This window comes from Mercenaria mercenaria, chromosome 13, assembly GCF_021730395.1.
Source record: "Mercenaria mercenaria strain notata chromosome 13, MADL_Memer_1, whole genome shotgun sequence".
In the NCBI taxonomy this organism is placed as follows: Eukaryota; Metazoa; Mollusca; class Bivalvia; order Venerida; family Veneridae; genus Mercenaria; species Mercenaria mercenaria.
The window spans coordinates 24,858,261-24,884,458 of NC_069373.1; the positions used below are offsets into that span (position 1 = coordinate 24,858,261).

Genomic DNA, 26,198 nt, shown 5'->3' on the forward strand with positions numbered 1-26,198 from the left:
CGCATGCACTGACACAGTACATTGCAATTTGACGCACACAAGATTGCATAATTATGTGGACTGTATGTATATAGACTGTATGTATACAGTATAGTAACAAAAAACAAAGTCCCATAACTATGCAGAATATTTATCTAAAAGAATGTAACATGCACCATGCACAACTAGGGTTGGTACTGATCACTTGTGTGAAGTTTCATTAAATTGTGTGCAAGGGTTTGGTAGATTAGGCACGCACAAGATTGCATATGCAGACTGTATGTACATAGTATGTTAACAAGAAACAAAGTCCCATAACTCTGCAATTTTTGTCGCTGAAAGAACCTAACATGCCCCATGCACAACTACTGTTGTTACTTATCACTTGTGTGAAGTTTCATTAAATTGTGTCAAGGGGATGAGGAGAGATGGTGCGCACAAGATTGTGCCTATGTATATAGTATAGTAACAAAAAAACAAAGTCCCATAACTCTGCAAATTTTTTTTCTGAAAGAACCTAACATGCCCAATGCACAACTACTGTTGTTACTGATCACTTGTGTGAAGTTTCATTAAATTCTGTCAAGGAGATAAGGAGAGATGGTGCGCACAAGATTGCGTCTACGGACAGACAGACAACCTGAAATCAGTATACCCCCTCTTACAACTTTGTTGTCGGGGGGTACAATAATGTGAAGTTAAATTAAAATCCTTCCAGGCATATAGATTTCAGGACGCGGCGAGATGCGACGCGACATGCCAAACTGACTCCAATATAGCCCCCCTTCCCAAACATGTTTGGTGGGGGTATAATTTTGTATCATGTTCAATAAATTCCAATATAAACAGCTGAATTCTTCTTTATTTTGCAAAGATAGCAATCAGGATTATCTGTATAATATGTTTAGGTATTTACACATTTGTATGCACTACAGTATCTTAATGGAAAGCCGAAATGAACTAGAGCTATCAATAACGGTGATGAATGTACCCCCCACACGCACTGACACAGTACATTGCAATTTAACAATGTGGACTGTATGTATATAGTATAGTAACAAAAAAGAGCTGTCCGAGGACAGCAACGCTCGACTATTCAACAGCCTTGTCGAAAAAGGGGCATTATATAGTAAACTAGAATGTGTCTGTAGGACACAGGGTGTGCCCCCCACTGGTACATTTATCACAAGAGCTCTGCCAAGCGGGGCAATATACGCCCGAAGGATTACATCATAGGATGGTAGCAAAATTTAAAGAACTTGCCTGTTGTAGCCAAAAGGAATGGAACAACAAAAGGAAAACTTCAAAAAACAAATCTAAGTCCCCCCAAAAAAAATATTCAAAGTCCACAAAAAAAATCCTTATCAGGTACAGGTATGTAAAAATACACCTAAAAATTAGAGGTACCATCCATGTTGTACGACAAAAAAGTGGTCTCCGTTTTTCCCTACGGCCAATAATAAAAAAGTTTCAAAATAAGCTATTTATAGTAACATAAAAGGGAAGTAATTAAAAAAAGAATTATTGTAAGTGAACAAAAAAGAGATCTGCCAAATAAAAACAAGAGCACTGTAATTCTGAACAATATACACATTCAAAGCAAAGTCATATATGACCTTTGACCCTTAAGTGTGACCTTGACCTTGAAGCAAGTCATCCGGAACATGCACTCTGCACATCATCTCAGTGTGGTGAACATTTCTGCCAAGTGTCTTTGAAATCCTTCCAGCAGTTGAAGAGTTTCAGAGCGGACACGAAACAAACTGATATGACCTTTGACCCCTAAGTGTGACCTTGACCTTGAAGCGAGTCGTCCAGAACATGCGCTCTACACGTTGCCTTGGTGTGGTGAACATTTGTGTCAAGTTTCTTTGAAATCCTTCAAGGGGTTCAAGAGTTACAGAGCGGACACAAAACAAACTGATATGACCTTGGACTCCTAAATGTGACCTTGACCTTGAAGCATGACATCCAAAACATGCGCTCTGCACGTCGTCTCGGTGTGGTGAACATTTGTGTCAAGTTTCCTTGAAATCCTTCAAGGGGTTCAAGAGTTACAGAGCGGACACGAAATTGCTAACGGACAGACGGACAGACGGATGGACACCAGCGTCATAACATAAAACGTTCCTTCAGGCATATAATAACGGGAAATAATTCAAAAAGGGGGCAGACCCAGATGAACAAGAGCTGTCGGATGACAGCGCGCTCGACTATTCGAAGAATTGATTGAAGAATGGGGTCAAAATATTTCCATAGATTTTCAGACTAAACAAAAAAATGGATTAAACAAAAAATGTTCCTTTATTTGTGGATTTCGATTAGTCTTGCACTAAATGGCAATGTGTGACCATGATGGCAAATATGTTAAGTTATATGTTAGGCAAAACATGGATTTATATGAAAAATTTAACTAATTTCCAAGTCCAAAAAGGGCGATAATTCAGTCAAAATAGTTGACAGAGTTATGTACTCTTGCCTACAGATGGAAATCATGTTGATAAACTAGTGTTAAAAGTTTCAAAGCCACAGTTCAAATAGTTTTGACAAAATGCTGACTTGTAAAAAAAACTGAACAAATTTGAAAGTCCAAAAAGGGCCATAATTCAGTCAAAATAGTTGTCAGAGTTATGTACTCTTGCCTAGAGTGGAAATCATAATGATAAACAAGTGTTTAAAGTTTAAAAGACATATGTCAAATAGTCTTGACAAAACATGGACATATACAAAACAGAACCAGTTTCCAAGTTCAAAAAGGGCCATAATTCAGCCAAAAAAGGTGAGAGAGTTACGTACTCTTGCCTATTGATAGAGACTATTATACTGAAATAGATATAAAAGTTTCAAAGCCATATGTCAAACACTTTACATAAAATATAAACTGGTACGAAAAACTTAACCAAGATTTCTAAGTCAAAAGGGGCCATAATTCAGTCAAAATGCTTGATGGAGTTATGTACTCTTGCCTACAACTGGATATTGTGATGGTAAACAAGTGTTGAAAGTTTCAAAGCTTTATCTCAAAAGACTTTGTCAAAATGTGGACTGGTACGAAAAACTTAACCAAGATTTCTAAGTCAAAAAGGGGCCATAATTCAACCAAAATGCTTGATGGAGTTATGTACTCTTGCCTACAACTGGACATGGTGATGGTTAACAAGTGTTGAAAGTTTCAAAGCTTTATCTCAAAAGACTTTGTCAAAATATGAACTGGTACGAAAAACTTAACCAAGATTTCTAAGTCAAAAGGGGCCATAATTCAGTCAAAATGCTTGACAGAGTTCTGTACTCTTGCCTATAACTGGACATGGTGATGGTAAACAAGTGTTGAAAGTTTCAAAGCTTTATCTCAAAAGACTTTGTCAAAATATGAACTGATACGAAAAACTTAACCAAGATTTCTAAGTCAAAAGGGGCCATAATTCAGTCAAAATGCTTGACAGAGTTATGTACTCTTGCCTATAACTGGACATGGTGATGGTTAACAAGTGTTGAAAGTTTCAAAGCTTTATCTCAAAAGACTTTGTCAAAATGTGGACTGGTACGAAAAACTTAACCAGGGTGTGACGCCGATGCCGACGCCGACACCGACGCCAACGCCGACGCCGTGGTGAGTAGGATAGCTCTACTTATTCTTCGAATAGTCGAGCTAAAAATAGGATGAAAAATGTGCATTTTTGAGTATTTCAGGGGCCGTAACTCTAAAAATAGGGCGCGGAGCCAGACGAAAAATAGGAGGTGCGCAAGTTCATATCATGATAAAGACTCACACAAGGTTTCATCAATTTATATCAAATACTTTTTGAGCTAGGCGCGTCACAAACTTCGGATGGACGCACAGGCACACGGACAAGAGCAAATCTATATGCCCCCACCACTCATGGGGGGGCACAAAAAGCAAAACAGGGTTATGGAACCTGCATAGTGCTTATCAGCTCATGACAGTGGACAAGTGTGTGAAGTTTCAATCCATTCCCATTAGTGGGTACTGAGATACCAGCTTACATATAAGAATTTAACCCAAAACTCCTAAGCTGAAAAAGGGGCATAATTTTGTAAAATGCAAATTTGAGTTATTGAGCCTTTGCACTGCATGTCATATAATGACAGTGAACAAGTGTGTGAAGTTTCAATCCTTTCCCATTAGTGGATATTGAGATACCAGCTTACATACAAAAACTTAACCAAAAATTTCTATGTTGAAAAAGGGGCATGATTTTGTAAACAAGAGGGTCATGATGACCCTGGATCGCTCACCAGAGTAATATGTTTCAAATGTCAAACTGATGATTTTTAGAAATTTTTTGGAAAATTTTCCGATGTACAATCAAGTAACCACTGGGGAGGAGCCAATTTTACCCCGGGGGTCATGATTTGAACAAAGTTTGTAGAAGTCGACTAGGCAATGTTACATATCGAATATCTAAGATCTAGGCCTTCTGGTTTATTTTAAGCAAATTTATGAAGATTTCCCTATGTACAATAAAGTAACCCCTGGGGCTGGGTCAATTTGACCCTGACGGGGTCAATATTTGAACAAATTTTGTAGAGGTCCACTAAGCAATGCTACATGTTGAATATCTAAGCTCTAGGCCTTCTGGTTTATTTTTAGAAAATATTGAAGATTTTTCTATGTACAATCAAGTAACCCCATGGGGCGGGGCCAATTTGACCCTGGGGTCATGATTTGAAGAAATTTTGTAGAGGTCTACTAGGCAATACTACATGTCAAATATCTAAGACCTAGGCCTTCTGGTTTATTTTCAGAAATTTTTTGAAGATTTTCCTATGTACAATCAAGTGACCCCTGGGGCGGGGTCAATTTTGACCCTGGGGTCATGATTTGAACAAATGTTGTAGAGGTCCACTATGCAATGCTACATGTGAAATATCTAAGCTCTAGGCCTTCTGGTTTATTTTAAGAAAATTTTTGAAGATTTTCATATGTAAAATCAAGCGACCCCTAGGGCGGGGTCAATTTTGACCCCGGGGGTCATGATTTGAACAACTTTAGTAGAGGTCCACTAGGCAATGCTACATGTCAAATATCTAAGCTCTAGACTTCTGCTTTTTGAGAAGAAGATTTTTTAAGGTTTTCCTATGTAAAATCAAGTGACCCCTGGGACGGGGTCAATTTTGACCCCGGAGGTCTGATTTGAATAAATTTTGTAGAGGTCTACTAGGCAATGCTACACGTGAAATATCTAAGACCTAGGCCTTCTGCTTTATTTTTAGAAATTTTTTGAAGATTTTCCTATGTAAAATAAAGTGACCCCTGGGGCGGGGTCAATTTTGACCCTGGGGTCATGATTTGAACAACTTTAGTAGAGGTCCATTAGGCAATGCTACATGTCAAATATCTAAGGTCTAGGGCTTCTGGTTTTCAAGAAGAAGATTTTTTAAGATTTTTCTATGTAAAATCAAGTAACCCCTGGGGCGGGGTCAATTTTGACCCCGGGGTCATGATTTGAACAAACTTGGTAGAGGTCCACTAGGCAATGCTTCACACCAAATATCTAAGCTCTAGGGCTTCTGGTTTTTGAGAAGAAGATTTTTAAAGTTTTTCCTTTCGGTTGCCATGGCAACCAGAGTTCTGCATGGAATTCAATTCTTTGAACAATTTTTAGAGAAGACCATCCAAGGAACATCCCTGTGAAGTTTCATCAAAATTGGCCTGTTGGTTTAGGAGGAGATGTTGTTTAAAGGAAAGTGTGGACGGACGGACGGACGACGGACGGACGACGGACAGACGCCGGACGGTGAGCGATCACAATAGCTCACCCTGAGCACTTTGTGCTCTGGTGAGCTAAAAAGCAAAATAAAGTTATGGGACCTGCTTTGTGCATGTCAGATCATGACAGTGAACAAGTGTGTGAAGTTTCAATTCATTCCAGTTAGTGAGTACTGAGATACCAGCTTACATACAAAACCTTAACCCAAAAATTCTAAGTCGAAAAAGGGGCATAATTTTGTAAAAAAGCAAAACAGAGTTATGGAACCTGTGCAATGTAAGTCAGTTTATCACAGTAAATAAGTGTGTGAAGTTTCAATCCATTCCCGCAAGTGGTTACTGAGATACCAGCTTAAATACAAAAGCTTAACCAAAAATTTCTAAGTCAAAAAAGGGGTATAATTTTGTAAAAAAGCAAAATAGAGTTATGGAACCTGTGCAATGTAAGTCAGTTTATCACAGTGAATAAGTGTGTGAAATTTCAATCCATTCCCACAAGTGATTGCTGAGATATCAGCTTACATACCAAAACTTAACCAAATCGGGGCGCAGACGCTGTCGCCAACGCGGACACCGACGCGGATGCCGATGCATGGGTGAGTCCAATAGCTCTACTATTCTATGAATAGTCGAGCTAAAAATGAAGTCCCATAACTCTGAAGAATATTTATCTAAAAGAACGTAACATGCACCATGCACAACTAGGGTTGGTACTGATCACTTGTGTTAACTTTCATTAAATTGTGTGCATGAGTTCAGGAGATTAGGCATGCACAAGATTGCATATGCAGACTTTATATATATAGTATAGTAACAAAAGTTAAAGTCCCATAACTCTAGGCACAAGATTGTGTCTATGTATATAGTATAGTTACAAAAAACAAAGTCCCGTAACTCTGCACATTTTTTTTCTGAAAGAACCTAACATGCCCTATGCATAACTACTGTTGTTACTGATCACTTGTGTGAAGTTTCATTAAACTGTGTCATGGGGATGAGGAATGATGGTGTGCACAAGATTGTGTCTACGGACAGATGGACGGACGAACAACCTAAAACCAGTATACGCCCCCTTAAAACTTCGCTGTTCGGGGTGTACAAATATTACAGCTCAAAACACCTCTACTCGGCTTTATTTTGTTACTCTGTGACCAGGAGACACATCACTCAACGTGAGAACATCAGGTAATAGGGTGTGTTGAAGAAAAGTGTGGACTGATGGATGGTGAGTGATCACAATAGCTCACCCCAGAGCACAAAGTGCTCAGATAAGCTAAAAGCTCCTCAATATTTACATTGGAAATTTATATTAAGTGAAATGACTTGCCATCAAGTTTTTCACCACACATTTAGCTCATGGTTCTTTTTAACTGGTGTCATACAGGTACAATGATGGTAGGATTATTATTTGTGAGATTGATACCTAGAATTACATCTAAATTACTGTTGACATTTGTGGGAAGTAATATGAAAATACTTCAAAGACACAAAATTAATCTCATTTAACTTTTGATTTCATTGTGCAATTTGAAAACTTCAACAGACATAAAGCTGGTGACGAGTTATTTGAAGAAGATGCCCACGGCAACATGTCAAGCCCGCCAGCTGTCATAAGGACTATGTGTTGCACACAACACTCTTAAGTCCACACAAAAATCTTTACCAGTAGATATAGGTCATAATACACCTCAAAATTTGATGTAACATGCATGTTGTACTTACTACAGAAAAGTGGTACAACCAGTAATAAAAAAGTTACAATATAAGCTATTTATAATAACAAGAAAGGGAAGTAATTCTAGATTCTCACTCATTACACTCAGTCTCATGATGGTGAACAATTGTGCCAAGTTACATCAAAATCCCTCTATACATGAAAAAGAAATGTTCCGGACAAAGTCATTCTTGTATCTGACCTCTGATCTCTAAGTGTGACCTTGACCTTAGACCTAGGGACCTGGTTCTTGTGCATGACACTCCGTCTTATAATGGTGAAAATTCATGCCAAGTTACATCAAAATCCCACCATGCATTAAGAAGAAATGCTCTGGACAAACTTCAATTTGACCTTTGACCTCTGACTGTGACCTTGACCTTTGAGATAGGAAAATGGGGTTTGCACATGACACTCCTTCTCATTGAGGTTAACATTCATGCCAAATATAAACAAGCAAATTCGATGAATTGGTATCCCCCGCCGAAAGAGTCTGTGTGAGGAACGGCAAAAACATATATCCAGCAAAAAGTTAAGAATGTTACAAAGAAGCAAATATTTTCATTAGTCAAAATCAAATTAACAGAAAATGAATGGTTTTTTTTTTTTTTTTTTTTTGTTTTTTTTTTTGGTGGTGGGTGGGGGGAGGGTACAAAACTTTACATGTTGATTATAAATATTGATGGAAAATTAAAAATGATGGGGGGAGGGGGAGGGGTTGGGATGGGGAGGGGTGTGACCAAGGCAAGGTGGCGACCAGATGTGGGTACACAACTTCACATGTTTATAATAAATGTTCATGGAAAAGAATGAAAGAAGTTTAATGCAATTCTTCCAATTGGTTGGTTTGTTATGTACAAATCTGTGGATTTTTAAACAATTAAAGGGCAATAACTGTATGGAAAATTGACCAATAAAAAAAGAAAATGACGGGCATCATCAAAGTATGTTCATATTTATTTCAAGTTTCATGAAATTCTACAAACTTGTTACTGAGAAATGGCTGCAGACCTGTATTTTTCATTAAATCAAGGGCAATAACTCTAAGGGAAATTGACCAATCAAAAAAAAAAAAAACTTGACAAGCATCATTACAGTATGTTGGCTCATGTTTATTTCAAGTTTGATGAAATTCTACCTGCTAGTTACTGAGAAATGGCTGCGGATGGACATTTATGTGCATTTTTCATTAAATCAAGGGCAATAACTCCAAGGGAAATTGACCAATCAAAAAAAAACTTGAAGGGCATCACCGCAGTATCTTGGTTCATGTCTATTTCAAGTTTGCTGAAATTCTACCTGCTAGTTACTGAGAAATGGCTGTGGATGGACATTTTTCATTAAATCAAGGGCAATAACTCTAAGGGAAATTGACCAATCCAAAAAAAAAACTTCACGGGCATCACTGAAGTATGTTGGTTCATGTTTATTTCAAGTTTCATGAAATTCTAATAGGTAGTTACTGAGAAGTGGCTGCGGACGGACGGACAATGCCATTTCAATACCCCCCTCCCGATTTCATCGGCGGGGGATAACAAAATTAATCCATGCATGTTGAAGTTATGGTCCGGACAAAATTGGACAGATGCATGGATGCACACACATACACCGAACTGCCAAAAGTGGCAACTAAGTCGAGCTCACATCAAGCGAGCTTGACAAAAATTATTTGAAAATCCTTCCACAGGTTTAACAGTGTACAAGATTTGTGACAAACAGAATGACAGACAACTGGACCAAATCAAAATGTATACCCTCTCACCCTCTCCACTCAAAGTTTTGGAAAAGCATAATAATTTTAATTTTTAAAAAATGTTTTGCTTTCTGTTCAATATTCAAGCAAAATATCTGCTATTTTTCATTTAACTGGGTTTTTACTGTTTTACTGCATGGGATTAAAAACATGAGCCCTAAAATTCTTACTATAATAATAGAAGTAACAACCTTTCCAAACAGATCCTTGAGCACTGCAACTTGTTTCTGCCTACATGGTATAGCTGTGATATCCATACTGTTACTCCAAGGTACCTAGGCCCTGTAATCTGTACCTCTGTTACTCCAAGGTATCTAGGCCCTGTAATCTGTATCTCTGTTACTCCAAGGTATCTTGGCCCTGTAATCTGTATCTCTGTTACTCCAAGGTATCTAGGCCCTGTAGCATGTATCTCTGTTACTCCAAGGTATCTAGGCACTGTAACATGTATCTCTGTTACTCAAAGGTGCTGCACACTTTCAAGATTCCTACCACCTACAATTAATATATGAATAGTAAGTATGATAAGTACTAAAGAGTTCTTTATGTACTTCGATTTTTAAAATTATTTCTAATTTGGGCAAGTTGTTTCTGAGAGTTTTCCTTCTGGTTGCCATGACAACGAAAAATGACCTAGAATTTGGTTCAAATTGGCTGCAAGCTTTAGAACAAGAGGGCCAAGATGGCCCTAGGTCACTCACCTGAGTAACACACCATAACAGTGTAAACATGTTTTACCTAGTGATTTCATGGAGACAAATATTCTGACAATTTTCATTAAAATTGGACCAAAACACTCTTGAGCCTAAACAAGCATTTTCTTTGATTTGACCTAGTGACCTAGTTTTTTACCCCACATGACCCAGATACGAACTTACCAAAACTTACATGAAAACAAACATTCTGACAAAGTTTCGGGAAGACTGGAGCAAAGAAGTGGCCTCTAGAGTGTATACAAGCTTTTACTCCAATTTGACCTAGTGACCTAGTTTTTGACCCCACGTGACCCAGATTTGAATACATCCAAGACTTCATGATAAATATTCTGACAAAGTTTTATGAACATAGAAACAAAAATGTGCCCCCTAAGCTTATTTTTTTATTTGACCTGGTTACCTAGTTTTTAACCCCACATGACCCAGATAAAAATTAATGCGATATTTCATGCAGACAAACATTCTCACCAAGTTTCATGCACATCAAATGAACAAGAGTGTTAACAAGCTTTTCCTTTGATCTGACCAGGTGACCTAGTTTTTGACCCCATATGACCCAGTTTCAAACTTAGCCTAGGAATCAACAAGATAAACATTCTGACCAAGTTTCATGAAGATAGGGTCATAAATGTGGCCTCAAAAGTGTTAACAAACTTTTCCTTTGATTTGACCAGGTGACCTTGTTTTTGACCTCATATGACCCAGTTTTGAAACTGACCTAGAAATCATCAAGATAAACATTCTGACCAAGTTTCATGAAGATAGGGTCATAAATGTGGCCTCTAGGTTGTTAACAAGCTTTTCCTTTGATTTGACCTGATGACCTAGTTTTTGACCCGACATGATCCAGTTTCGATCCAGGCCTAGAGATTATGAAGATAATCATTCTGTGCAAGTTTGTATCAAATCAAAGCATAAATGAAACCTCTATATGGCTGAAAGGGCCAAAATAGAAAATTTTGCCACTTTCAGGGGCAGTAACTCTAGAACCCATGATAGAATCTAGCCGGTTTTTGAAAAGAACCGAGATCTTATTGTGACTTAAGTTGTGTGTAAGTGTGGTTAAAATCAAATATAAAATGTCACTTCTATCGTGTTCACAAGGTAAAAATTAACAAATTTTGGCTCTACAGGGGTCAATCAGGGGCCATAACTCCGGAACCTATGAATGGATCTGACAGATTCATCATGAAATCTAAGAGTTATTGTTGTTAAAGACAGTTTGCAAGTTTGTATCAAATCAAACCATAAATGAAGTCTCTATATGGCTGCAAAAGCCAAAATAGCAATTTTTGGCCCTTTAAGGGGCCATAGCTCTAGAACCCATGAAGGGATCTGGCCATTTTCGAAAGGAACCGAGATATCATGTACAAGTTTAATTAAAATCAATTGCAAAATGTGGTCTCTAACATGTTCACAAGCCAAATATAGCAAATTTTGACCCTTTAAGGTGCCATAACTCTAAAACCAATGATGGGATCTAGCCTATTTTAAAAAGGAACCAAGATAATATGCCAATACAAGTTGTGTGCAAGTTTGATTAAAATCAATTGCAAAATGTGGTCTCTATCGTGTTCACAAGCCAAAAATAGCAAATTTTTGCCTTTAAGGGGCCATAACCCATGATAGAATATGGCCAGTTTTCAAAAGGAACCAAGATATTATGCCAATACAAGTTGTGTGCAAGTTTTATAAAAATCAATTGCAAAATGTGGCCTCTTATCGTGTTCACAAGCCAAATATAGCAAATTTTGGCCCTTTAAGGGGCCATAACTCTGAAACACATGATGGGATCTGGCCAGTTTTCAAAAGGAACCAAGATGTTATGCCAATACAAATTGTGTGCAAGTTTTATTAAAATTGATTGTAAAATGTGGTCTCTATCGTGTTCACAAGAAATTGTGGACGGACGACAGACGGACGGACGACGGACGATCACAAAAGCTCACCCTGTCACTACGTGACAGGTGAGCTAAAAATTGAAACAAAATTTTCATGACAGACAATGAACAATGGACACAGGTCAATCAACTGCTCATTTAAAGCACTTCATGAGTTAGAAAATGGACCTAAACAAACACCAGGGCCATGATGGCCCTAGATAACTCACCCGCAGTACATAGCTTGATTGAACAGTTTTGGCTGATAGTAACGCAAGGAAAACATCTTGAAAATTATTTTGAAATAATGCCAGTGTTTTGCCACAAGAAAGGGTAATCAGTAAATCATTTTTTACTGATGAATACATGAAAATACACGAAAAATCTAGAGTAGTCACCACTTTGATATATGGAAAGCAAAATGTTGTGATCATGACCTTCGACCTTCAAAGGTGACCCTCATTTTTGAATTTTCTTTTCAGAAGAAACAAAACAAGAGCTGTTCGTAAGACAGCGTGCTCCACTATTTGGCGATTTGACAGTAAAATAAATTTATGTCTCAATTATATTGTACTAAAGTTATATCCAGAAAGTGAAGATTACCAAAACACTTTAAGTATGAAAGGGGCATAATTATGTCAAAAATACAATTAGAGTTATGGGGTTGTAACCTACGGTGCCCCTAAAGTGACATGTTACACACATTTTTTCCAATTAGGTAATGTGAGACTTTTTTTTATTTCGTTTAAGCGAAATGATTTCGTTTAAACGAAATAACTTATTTCGTTTAAACGAAATAACTTATTTCGTTTAAACGAAATGATTTCGTTTAAACGAAATGATTTCGTTTAAACGAAATAACTTATTTCGTTTAAACGAAATAAAAAAAGTCTCACATTACCTAATTGGAAAAAAAGTGTGTAACATGTCACTTTAGGGGCACAGTAGTAACCACACATGCAGATGATGATTATAAAGAAATATTTTTAATTTTAAGTCATTATCTTTTTAAGTACCATAAACGAAGCTTTCGAAAAAAATTAACATGAAAATAATTTCAAGTATAACAACTTCACACCCTATAAACAACTGTACTCACCCTCTTCCTGTTGCGACTGATCAAAATAATAAGCTGAGAGCTAAAAGTTGGATAAAACCATTTTAAAGTGATTAATGGGCTTTACTGGGGTGTTGTTATATTTTATTGGAAGCTGAACATGATTTATTCCTTATATAATGTGTTAGTCTGATTACAGATTAAATTATAGCAAAAGACTCGATTGATCACTGATTTTGTCCTGAAATTGCAGACTGTCGGTGTCAAAAGTACATATTTTCTTGCTTGAAGAATGATCTACATATAAATCCCACTGTTTCATGGATAAAGAAAGAATATTTATTTGGTAAAATTAAATAAAATCATTGCTAAAACCTCCAATTTGTTTATAAGCGTCAATGAAAGAAGATTTGGTGTGATGTTCTGACTGTATGCATGTTTGCTTGCGGTATTGTACAGATGTTTGCGACTTACGTAAAAGAGACTGTATGCCTGTTAGCAACTGACTTATATATAAAATATTGGCTTTTCCCTTGCTCCTGTAGTATTTCTACATAAATATATCCCGCAAACGAAGTTTGAAGGAGGTGGGGTATATAGGAGTCGCCATTCGGTCTGTCTGGTCTGTTTGTATGTGTGTCCTCATACATTTGGTCCTGCAATTACTTGAATTCGTTACAGAAGCAGCACCTCATCATTATCTTCTTCGATAATGAATTAATGGTAAAATAATGAATGCATTTTTGATAAAACAAGCAAATTCGATGAATTGGAATCCCCCGCCGAAAGGGTCAGAGTTGAGGAACGGCAAAAAAATATATCCTGCAAAAAGTAAAGAATGGAAGAAGTTTAATGAAATTCTTCCAATTGGTTGGTTTGTTATGTACAGATCTGTGGATTTTTAAACAATTAAAGGGCAATAACTAAATGGAAAATTGACCAATCGAAAAAAACTTGAAGGGCATCGTCGCAGTATCTTGGTTCATGTCTATTTCAAGTTTGATGAAATTCTACCTGCTAGTTACTGAGAAATGGCTGCAGATGGACATTTTTCATTAAATCAAGGGCAATAACTCTGAGGGAAATTGACCTATCAAAAAAAAAACTTGAAGGGCATCAGCGCAGTATCTTGGTTCATGTCTATTTCAAATTTGATGAAATTCTACCTGTTAGTTACTGAGAAATGGCTGCAGACAGACATTTTTTATTAAATCAAGGGCAATAACTCTGAGGGAAATTGACCAATCAAAAAAAAAATTTGACCGGCATCATCGCAGTATGTGGGTTCATGTTTATTTCAAGTTTCATGAAATTCTACCAAGTAGTTACTGAGAAATGGCTGCGGACGGACAACGCCATTTCAATACCCCCCTCCCGATTTCATCGGCGGGGGATAACAATACTTCTTGATGAAAGAAAACTTGGAATTTTCTCCATTTAGATACTTTCAGCTTTTAGGCCATTTTTGGGCAAAAGTGAACCTTCTCCTTTATTTGCAACTGTATAGCCTTTATATTTTATAACATCCCCATAATTTAGTTGCTATCCCAGCCGAACCCTAGTATCACATAAAACAGACAGGTCACATATCTATGTTTTCCGGATAATTGATGTTACGCCATCACTTCTGGTTTATCAAACGAGCAGTCTAATACTACCTTAACCCACTTCACAAATATTAGGGATATGTTCTTCCTGACTGCATTTGGACTGAATTTGCAGAACTACCTTAAAGTTAATGTCACAAGGTAAGAACAGGGTCAATTTTTCGTGTCCGTGCCATAACTTCTTTATGCATTAAGGGATTTTGAAATAACTTGGCACAAATGTTCACCATCCTGAGACAATGAGCGAGTTCCAATTTAACCATTCTGGACACGTTCTGTATGTTCTGTCTGGGACGTGTGAATGGAATAAAATGGAACACGAGATTGTCAGGGACGTGTAAATGGAATGAAAAGGGACACGGGACACAAACAAATATGTTTATAAGCAAGTGTATATTAGAGAATAGGCCTGTCTTTGAAATGTTTTTACACACAGTCATTTAAAAAAACACCTACACTCTACCCTTTTCTACTTAGTATAGTCAGCAACCAGCCAGTTTCATCCAGCCTTTGTATATTTCACTGATAAAACACTTATGTAGCATAAATATTATGAACAAGAGGGCCATGATGGCCCTGTATTGCTCACCTGACCTATTGATCTAAAGATCATCAAGATTAACATTCTGACCAAGTTTCATTAAGATATGGTCATAAATGTGGCCTATAAAGTGTAAACTAGCTTTTCCTTTGATTTGACCTGGTGACCTAGTTTTTGACCCGACATGATGCAGATTCAAACTGGAAATTGAGATCATCAAGATTACCATTCTGACCAAGTTTCATAAAGATACAGTCATAAATGTCGCCTCTACACGGTTAACAAGCTTTTCCTTTGATTTGGCCTGGTAACCTAATTTTTCACCCCACCTGACCCAGACATGAACATGACCTATAGATCATCAAGATTAACATTCTGACCAAGTTTCATTAAGATATAGTCATTTTGTTTGTTTGTTTTGGGTTTAACGCCGTTTTTCAACAGTATTTCAATCATGTAACGGCGGGCAGTTAACCTAACCAATATTCCTGGATTCTGTACCAGTACAAACCTGTTCTCCGCAAGTAACTGCCAACTTCCCCACGACTCAGAGGTGGAGGACTAATGATTTCAGACACAATGTCATTTAGCAAGTAGTCACGGAGAACATACGCCCCGCCCAAGGATCGAACTCGCAACCCCGAGATCCACAGACCAAAGCTCTTACCTACTGAGCTAAGCGGGCGGGAGATATGGTCATAAATGTGGCCACTACAGTGTAAACTTGCTTTTCCTTTGATTTGACCTGGTGACCTAGTTTTTGATACTACATAACCCAGATTCAAACTGGACCTTGAGATCATCAAGATTAAAATTCTGACCTAGTTTCATGAAGATAGTCATAAATGTGGCCCCTACAGTGTTAACAAGCTTTTCCTTTGATTTGACCAGGTGACCTAGTTTTTGACCTGACATGACCCAGATTTGAATTTACCATATAGAACCTCAAGATTAATATTCTGACCAAGTTTCATTGAGATATGGTCATAATAGAGGCCTCTACAGTGTAAACAAGCTTTTCCTTTGATTTGACCTGGTGACCTAGTTTTTGATCCTACATGACACACATTCAAACTGGACCTGAAGATCATCAAGATTAACATTCTGACCAAGTTTCATGAAGATACAGTCATAAATGTGGTCTCTACAGTGTTAACAAGCTTTTCCTTTAATTTGACCTGGTGACCTAGTTTTTGACCCAAGATGACCCAATATCATATTTGTCCAAGATTTTATTAAGGGAAACATTCTGACCAAGTTTCATTAAGACTGGGCCAAAATTGTGACCTCTAGAGTGTTAACAAGCTTTTCCTTTGATTTGACCTGGTGACCTAGTTTTTGACCCCAGATGACCCAATGTCGAACTCGTCCAGATTTTATTAAAGGTTACATTCTGACCAAGTTTCATTAAGACTGGGCCAAAATTGTGACCTCTAGAGTGTTAACAAGCTTTTCCTTTGATTTGACCTGGTGACCTAGTCTTTGACCCCAGATGACCCAATATCAAACTCGTCCAAGATTTTATTGAGGGTAACATTCTGACCAAGCTTCATAAAGATTGGCTCAAAATTGTGACCTCTAGAGTGTTAACAGTCAAATTGTTGACGCCGACACTGACGGACGACGGACACGGCGATCACAAAAGCTCACCTTTAAACACTTCGTGCTCAGGTGAGCTAAAAATGATATTTAAAAAAACAAAAAAAACATTTAGGGCGACAGTTCAGGTTTTGCTGCGGGAGTCGTCTTGGAGGGAATAGTCTTGTGGGGGAACCGTCTGGAATTTGACTAAACCAAAGGCTGACAGACGTTTGCTTTTCATCTAAACAATACTAGCTATGTAACATAGCCCGCAGCAAGGTTTGAAAACATCCCAGTATTGAAAATAACAGTGGTTTACCAGTCAGTGACTCTGATGTCTTAGCCATCAAAGCAGCCTATCTACTTGTGATCAGTAACCAGAATTCCCCATATCCCACTGCCATTAGGAGTAAGTTTACTTATGATAAATTTGCATTTCTTTAACAGTTTAAGTTATATGCATATACAACTGTTAACAGCCCATGCATAATGTACCTGGTGAATTCAATGCTTCAATCATCTGAGGGTATAATTTTACATACAGGTATTTTTTCCACCATTTCCATCCTCTGTCTGGATAACGAACTCAATGAAACAAGAATAAAAGTTAAATGGAAATAAAAGCTGAAATTTATCAGCTAGATTAGCCTTACTCATTTGGCTTATTGCGATGACTTATTTTATGATCTATTACTTTTTTATAGCTTTCATCCCTCTAATCCTTACCCGTATCTTTATTTTAATGTTTGGAAAACAAAGACATTAAAACATCCAAACAAGAGGGCCATGAAGGCCCTGTATCGCTCACCTGACCTAGGAATCATCAAGATTAACATTCTGACCAAATTTCATTAAGACATGGTCATAAATGTGGCCTCTAGAGTGTTAACCAACTTTTTCTTTGATTTGACCTGGTGACCTAGTTTTTGACCCTACATGACCTAGATTCAAACTGGACCTTGAGATCATCAAGATTAAAATTCTGACCTAGTTTCATGAAGATACAGTCATAAATGTGGCCTCTACAGAGTTAACAAGCTTTTCCTTTGATTTGAGGGTAACATTCTGACCAAGTTTCATTAAGATTGGGGCAAAATTGTGACCTCTAGAGTGTTAACAAGCTTTTCCTTTGATTTGATCTGACGACCTAGTTTTTGACCCAGGATGACCCAATATCGAACTCGTCCAAGATTTTATTGAGGGTAACATTCTGACCAAGTTTCATGAAAATTGGGCCAAAATTGTGACCTCTAGAGTGTTAACAAGCTTTTCCTTTGATTTGACCTGGTGACCTAGTTTTTGACCCCAGATGACCCAATATCGAATTTGTCCAAGATTTTATTGAGGGTAACATTCTGACCAAATTTCATTAAGATTGGGCCAAAATTGTGACCTCTAGAGTGTTAACAGTCAAATTGTTGACGACGACGACGGACGGATGACTGACGGACGACGGACGGACGACGGACACAGGGTGATCACAAAAGCTCACTTTGTGCTCAGGTGAGCTAAAAAGTAATAAAATACTTTTTAGACTTGTTCCAATAAATTAAGCATATATAAACTTCAAATGGGTTGGATAAAACTCATAATTTTAAATAAGAGGCTGCAATCTTTGAAAATATCATGTGAACAGGTGCGAGGAGATATCTACCACCGATGTCATTACACAAGAGACTACGGATGACACTAAATTGCAGGAACAAAACACACTATATATATTCCAAAAATGTCCATGAGGCAATTTTAAGCTTTAATGTCAACATAAATTCATTATCAGAGATGTAATTATTACAAATACATTGTAAATGTACCAGAAAATGTTCCCAACATATTTCACTTCGGATTTCCTAACAGAAATATATGCAGAATAAGTTTGGATGTGACGGGACAGAGACAGTCAAAAGTTATCATGCTGCCCCGAAACGTTCTGTTATTTGAACTACAGCCAGATAACAGAAAACCAAATGAAATAAACTACTAGGTCAAACATTGACCATCAGAAAGCTAAATAACAGCAGGGTCAGGTTAACAACTTTTAGGCTATCATTCTTCTTACTCGATACGCATAAATTTCAAAGATTCCTTTTTTTCAGAAAATACACTGCGATTAACCGTTTGACTTACAACATCTATTTTTCATCACGAACTCCTATGATAATTGACCTGTCCTTTTTGCAGCATCGTCAAAAGTGTATGCAGAATTGTTTCTCATATGAGAAATATACCGTTTTATATGGCAGTCTATCAATTATAAATTATAATGAGCAAATCGCACGAAAACTGGTAAGAAAAATTATTTCATCTATCGTTCAAGGCGTTGTCTGCCATCTTGGATTCTACGCTGCACCTACTCTATTGTGGGGATTGTCAGAACATGTTCTGAACACTGTGCTGTCTTCTTCCATTGCAATTCTATATATTCCGGATGTTACGGGCGGTGAATGGAACGTGCCCAATGTGTCGCACACAAGACACAGTTCCCTAGCTCCAAGGTCAAAGTCACACATAGAAGTCTAATGCCAAAAATAGGGTCGGTTCATTTTTCGTGTCCAGGCCATAAATTTTGGCGTACAATACGATAAGATGTTTGATAAGTCTAGCCTCAGCTGGTCACTTTCTCCAACAGGTCTAGATCACAAATTTAAAAACAAGAGCTGTCTCCATAGGATGACATATGCCCTCGATGGCACTTTGAATGAGTAGTTATGGCCGATGTTAGAGTTTAGGACCTTTGACCTACGGAGCTGGGTCTTGCGCGCGACACGTCGTCTTACTGTGTCACACATTCATGCATAGTTATTTTAAAATCCATGCATGAATGACAAAGATATGGACCGGACACGCCCATCAATGCACTATCATGAAAAATGACCTTTAACGTCTAAGTGTGACCTTGACTTTTGAGCTACGGTCCTGGGTCTTGCGCGCGACACGTCGTCTTACTGTGGTACACATTCAAGCCAAGTTATTTGAAAATCCATCCATGGTTGACAAAGATATGGACCGGACACGCCCATCAATGCACTATCCTTTAAAGTCTAAGTGTGACTTGACCTTTGAGCTACGGACCTGGGTCTTGCGCGCGACACGTCGTCTTACTGTGGTACACATTCATGCCAAGCTATTTGAAAATCCATCCATCGATGACAAAGATATGGACCGGACACGCCCATCAATGCACTATCCTTTAATGTCTAAGTGTGACCTTGACCTTTGAGCTACGGACCTGGGTCTTGCGCGTGACACGTCGTCTTACTGTGGTACACATTCATGCCAAGTTATTTGAAAATCCATCCATCGATGACAAAGATATGAACCGGACACGCCCATCAATGCACTATCCTTTAATGTCCAAGTGTGACCTTGACCTTTGAGCTACAGACCTGGGTCTTGCACGCGACACGTCGTCTTACTGTGGTACACATTCATGCCAAGTTATTTGAAAATCCATCCATCGATGACAAAGATATGGACCGGACACGAAAATTGCGGACAGACTGACAGACCGACAGACCGACAGACGGACAGACGGTTCAAAAACTATATGCCTCCCTTCGGGGGCATAAAAAGGTCGATTTTTAGCAGATGGACAGACAGACAGACACACGGATAGACTGACAGAGGTAAACCTATAGTCCCCTCCTGTCTCACCTCATTGACTTTTTGAAGTAGTCAGGAAACATTTCTTTGCGTGACTTCCGTAGGGAATCGACAGAAGGTAATTTCTTGCGTGACAAACTAGGGATCCTGTATATACTTTCTGTTTCTAATTGTATTTTATGATAGTATATGTCTGTAAAACCAACACGGAATACTTGCATGTAAATGATTCTGAAGCATTCAATTGCATTATATAATTAGGCAGGATAGCGAGTAACAGACCCCCACCCCACCATGGATTAGTACATGCATAGCATGAGGGGTTTGACATTAAATGACATTATATACATGGAGACTGATCAATAGAGACACTTTTAAAGGACATAAATCACATACCTAAGTCGCAAAATGGAATACAGTGTCAGTCGCAAAATTTTCGAGGGTTGAACGCAATACTGTCGTAAGTCCTTCTTTATTTAATAGGAGTTACTACAGTATTGTACCAACCCTCGAAATAAGAGTTCAGATCAAATATCAAAACTGGCAGGTCGGCATACAATGAATGTTTTTTACTGTCTAGATAAAAAGTAATTTCTTTCAACAATGCAACGGCTATGCAACATCTTATTTAGATATAATTATTGAGTATGCATGCTAATTTCAGAAAACAACATGGATTATTGGATTGCAATTCAATTTGACATGTTATTCACCAGTTGGCTTGGTCGAGGGAATTTCCATGCTATGAGTGTGATCAGTCAACATTTTGTAAACATTACTTGTCTGTTTCATCTGTTGTATCACTACATACACATATTTATGTTCAACCTATCTAAAACTTAAATACACACACTGTCTAAAGCAAAAAAGAAGATTTCATACCTTCGGCCTGCCAGTTGTTTGTTTTGATCGGTCGCAACAGGAAGAGGGGGAGTACAGTGACCTTGACCATGGGTATAATGGGCCCAGCCCCTGCACATACTTTGTTTGTATGCTGGACAATGTTTATGTGAAGTTACAGTAAGATATAAGCAATAGTAACAAATAACAAGACGGCCTGAAGGCCCTGTATGGCTCACCTGAAGAAAGTAGGTCAGTAGGTCACATTCATGGTCACCGAAGTCAGTTTTAAGATCAGTGTGCAAAACTGTACATGTCATCCAAATTTAAAGGCTGCATCTTAAACAAGAGGGCCATGAAGGCCCTGTATCGCTCACATGACCTATTGACCTAAAGATCATCAAGATGAACATTCTGACCAAGTTTCATTAAGATATGGTCATAATTGTGGCCTCTAAAGTGTAAACTAGCTATTCCTTTGATTTGACCCTATGACCTAGTTTTTGACCGGACATGACCCAGATTTGAACTTGACCTAAAGGTCATCAAGTTTAACATTCTGACTAAGTTTCATAAATGTGGCCTCTAGAGTGTTAACAAGCTTTTCCTTTGATTTGACCTAGTGACCTAGTTTTTGACCCCACCTGACCCAGATTTGAACTTGACCTATAGATCATCAAGTTTAATATTTTGACCAAGTTTCACTTAGATATGTTCATAAATGTGGCCTCTACAGTGTAAATTAGGTTTTCCTTTGATTTGACCTGGTGACCTAGTTTTTTATCCTACATGACCCAGATTCAAACTGGACCTTCAGATCATCAATATTAACATTCTGACCAAGTTTCATGAAGATACAGTCATAAATGTGGCCTCTGCAGTAGTAACTAGCTTTTCCTATGATTTGACCTGGTGACCTAGTTTCTGACCCCAGATGACCCAATATCAAATCGTCCAAGATTTTACTTAGGGTAACATTCTGACCAGGTTTCATTAAGATTGGGCCAAAATTGTGACCTCTAGAGTGTTAGCAAGCTTTTCCTTTGATTTGACCTGGTGACCTAGTTTTTGACCCCAGATGACCCAATATAATAGTAATAATAATAATAATAATTATTGAGGGTAACATTCTGACCAAGTTTCATTAAGATTGGGCCAAAAATGTGACCTCTAGAGTGTTAACAGTGAAATTGTTGACAACGGACGACGGACGGACAGACGAACAGGGTGATCACAAAAGCTCACCTTTGAGCACTTCGTGCTCAGATGAGCTAAAAAGTGACCATGCCCTCTGGCGGCCATTTTTTTGACAAATCGGTATAATTTGAACAATCTTGGTAGAGGGTAGCATAAGGACCATTTGTGTGGAATTATTTCAAAATCGGACCATCAGTTTAGGAGGAGATGTCGTTTGAAGTGTTTTCTATTTTTAGCTCTGGCAGCCCCTATGTGCAACCAAGCGGAACCGTTTGAACAACTTTGGTAGAGGACCTACCAAGGAACATCATGGCCAAGTTTCATAAAAATCCATTCAGTGCTTTTGGAGGAGATGTTGTTTAAACACAAATGTTGACGACAGATGACTTGACGCACTGACAACAGACGACGGACACAGCGTGATCACAATACCTCACCATGAGCACTTTGAGCTCAGGTGAGCTTAAAACATCATATATGTTTATTTTGGGGTTAATGCCCTTTTTCAACAGTATTTCAGTTATGTAAAGGCGGGCAGTTAACCTAACCAGTGTTCCAAGATTCTGTACCAGTACAAACCTGTTCTCCCCAAGTAACTGCCAACTTCCCTACATGAATCAGAGGGGGAGGATGAACGATTTCAGACACAATGTCTTTTATCAAATTGTCATGCAGAATATGTGTTGTATATATAATTGCAAAGGCCCATAAATCTCGTCTTCTACATTCAATTTGAATGAAATCTGCAGGGCCACACTGCCTAATAGTAGTTAACATTTCCACCATGTCTGGAATATGACTCCGAAATGACAGAAAATGAAATAAAACATTATATATTTATTTATTTTGTTGGGTTTAACGTCGCACCGACACAATTTTAGGTCATATGGCGACTTTCCAGCTTTAATGGTGGAGGAAGACCCCAGGTGCCCCTCCGTGCACTATTTCATCACGAGCGGGCACCTGGGTAGAACCACCGACCTTCCGTAAGCCAGCCGGATGGCTTCCTCACGTGAAGAATTCTACGCCCCTAATGAGGTTTCGAACCCACATCGATGAGGGGCAAATGGTTTGAAGTCAATGTCTCTAACCACTCGGCCACGGAGGCCCCAAAACATTATATAATTATGTAATTTAAATACATGTACAAAGAGCCATAAACTTTGTGTTACTCAGGCAATCTGAATGAAACTTGCAGGGCAGGCTTTCCCTAAAGCAGTTAAAATTTCTACCATGTTTAAATACTCCAAACCATTATCCTCCCTAGTAACAATAACAGGATGGTGAAAATAGTTGGTTCTTTCCCCCCTAGTATACTATATATTTACATACCTGAATATTAATATAAGTTGGTTCTTACTGGAGGATCTATTATAAAGGATAGAGTGACTGACTGACTGTATGAAATTTACCTGGATTCATTACCTGAACCACATTTATTTTCTTGCTTTATATATGAACACCATAAATTTCAGTCCTTTTGTGCTGCACTTTAATTACTTAGTCTACACAAAAGGTATACAATTTCATATCCAGTCTTTCGCCTACAGTTTTCCTTTCATAAACCTTCACAGTACTTTAAATAAGCTTGGCAAATAAAGTATTTGGTAATATTTAAACCAAACATGGGCTATTTTCACATCAAACTTGAATTAGTATCAATCTTCTGTGTGTTTTCAATCTTAACATTTTAACAAAAGAGGCAAGAAAATACTGGTACATAAAATCTCAACCTGAATTTTGAAATTTTCACTGTTTGTAAAATTAAATCTGAACCCTGAAATTTCTCAATATTACCATATTGAGAGGAGGGGCCATGCCATCCTGGCAGTCTTGCTTTTAAAGTAAATCTAAATACCGGTAACTGGAACAATTTCGTTTGATTTTCACTATGAGAGAGGAGATGTTGCTAGAAGATGGCTTATTTTGCTCTGTTTTACAGGATAAGCAATACAGAGGAACCCCTCTAAACCATACAACTTAATTCATTTTACTGGGATTTTCATTATTTGGCCATTAAAAAAACAGTAGGCAAAAATGTCTGATTTATTTTATATTAAGTATACAAAGTGAACAAGAGCTGTGCGTAAGACAGCACGCTCCACTATTCTGCGATTTGACAGTAAAATGAATATATGTCTCAATAAGAGACCTCTACAAAAGGAAGATACACCAAGGGGCATAATTCTGTCAAGAACACAAAATAGAGTTATTGGGATTTTTATCACACATGCAGATGATGATGGTAAAAATATATTTTGAGTCTCAAGTCATAACCTTATATAGTATCAAAGTGATGTCCAGAAAACGAAGATTGTCAAAAAATTTAAGTATGAAAGGGGCATAATTTGGTCAAAAATACAAATCAGAGTTATGGGGATTGTTACCACTCATGCAGATGATGATGATTAAGATACATTTCAAGTTTCAAGTCTTTATCTTATATTGTACTAAAGTAACATCAAGAAAGCAAAGACTGCCAAAAAAAATTAAGTATGAAAGGGGCATAATTCTGTCAAAAATACAATTAGAGTTATGGGGATTGTAACACAGATAAAGAAATATTTTTAATTTCAAGTCATTATCTTTTAAAGATCCAAAGAAATGTCTATAAACAAAGCTTTCAAAAAAATTTAACATGAAAATAATTCCAAGTATACGAGGGGCGTTCAATATGTAATGTTACTCCATATGTAGTTCCGTAACCACTGGTTATTTTTAGATGCGGTTTTTGGCACGTTATAGAGCAATTTATTGGAAACACAATGCTGTATAAATTATAACAAGAGCTTGTCGAACACGAAATGCCCCCCTTGATGCAATCAGTAATTGCACAAGGAACAGAAATTATATGCTCACTGTAAACAAAAGTTCTACCGTTCTGGTTCAATCTGACTTTGACCTTTAACCTATTAACCTAACAAGAGATCACAGTGATCTTGGCGCCCACCACTGAGCAATTTTTGAATGTTGCAAATTTCAAGACTAGCTCAAGGTCAAAATCAAGGTCAAATTTCATATCGGTACAAAACACTGTGCATGTAGTCCAAATTTGAAAGCTGTGGCTTGAGAAATGTGAAAGTAGGTCACTAGATCAATTTCAAGGTCAAAGTTCATTTCGGTAGACAGAACTATCATGTGATTCAAATTTGGAGGCTGTAGCTTGAGAAATGTGAAAGTAGGTAATAGGTAAAAATCAAGGTCAAATTTCAATCCAGAACACAAAAATATGCATGTGGTCAAAATTTGAAGCTGTAGCTTGAGAAATGTGAAAGTAGGTCACTAGGTCAATCTCAAGATCAAAGTTCATTTTGGTACACAAAACTATGCATGTGGTCCAAATTTGAAGCCTGAACCTTCAGAAATATGAAAGTAGGTCACTAAGTCAATCTCAAGATCAAAGTTCATTTCGGTACACAAAACTATGCATGTGGTTCAAATTTAAAGGCTGTAGCTTGAGAAATGTGAAAGTAGGTCACTAGGTCAAAATCAAGGTCAAATTTATTTCGAAACACAAAACTGTGCGCATGGTCCAAATTTGAAGCCTGTACCTTCAGAAATGTGAAAGTAGGTCACTAGGTCAATCTCAAGATCAAAGTTCGTTTTGGTACACAAAACTATGCTTGTGGTTCAAATTTGAAGGCTGTAGCTTGAGAAATGTGAAACAAGAGGGTCATGATGACCCTGGATCGCTCACCAGAGTAATATGAGCTACATGTTTCAAATGTCAAACTGATGATCTTTAGAAATTTTTTGGAAGATTTTCTGATGTACAATCAAGTAACCCCTGGGGTGGGGCCAATTTTACCCCAGGGGTCATGATTTGAATAAAGTCTGTAGAAGTCTACTAGGCAATGTAATATATCAAATATCTAAGATCTAGGCCTTCTGGTTTATTTTTAGCAAATTTATGAAGATTTCCCTATGTACAATCAAGGAACCCCTGGGGCTGGGTCAATTTGACCCTGGGGGCCGGGGGGAGGTCAAGATTTGAGCAAC

The 26,198-nt window shown here is 37.8% G+C and overlaps 1 protein-coding gene across 3 annotated transcripts in view; it reads right to left on the reverse strand.

Moving 5' to 3' along the window:
* Positions 1 to 26,198, reverse strand: part of LOC123529321 (origin recognition complex subunit 5-like) — a 331,040-nt gene that overhangs the window by 219,095 nt on the left and 85,747 nt on the right. For all 3 annotated transcript variants that reach the window (XM_045309605.2, XM_045309606.2, XM_053521347.1), the window contains exon 2: positions 9,369 to 9,672. In XM_045309605.2, the coding sequence (XP_045165540.2) occupies positions 9,369 to 9,434 (66 nt within the window). In that variant the 5' untranslated portion in view covers positions 9,435 to 9,672. The remainder of the gene's footprint in view (positions 1 to 9,368; positions 9,673 to 26,198) is intronic.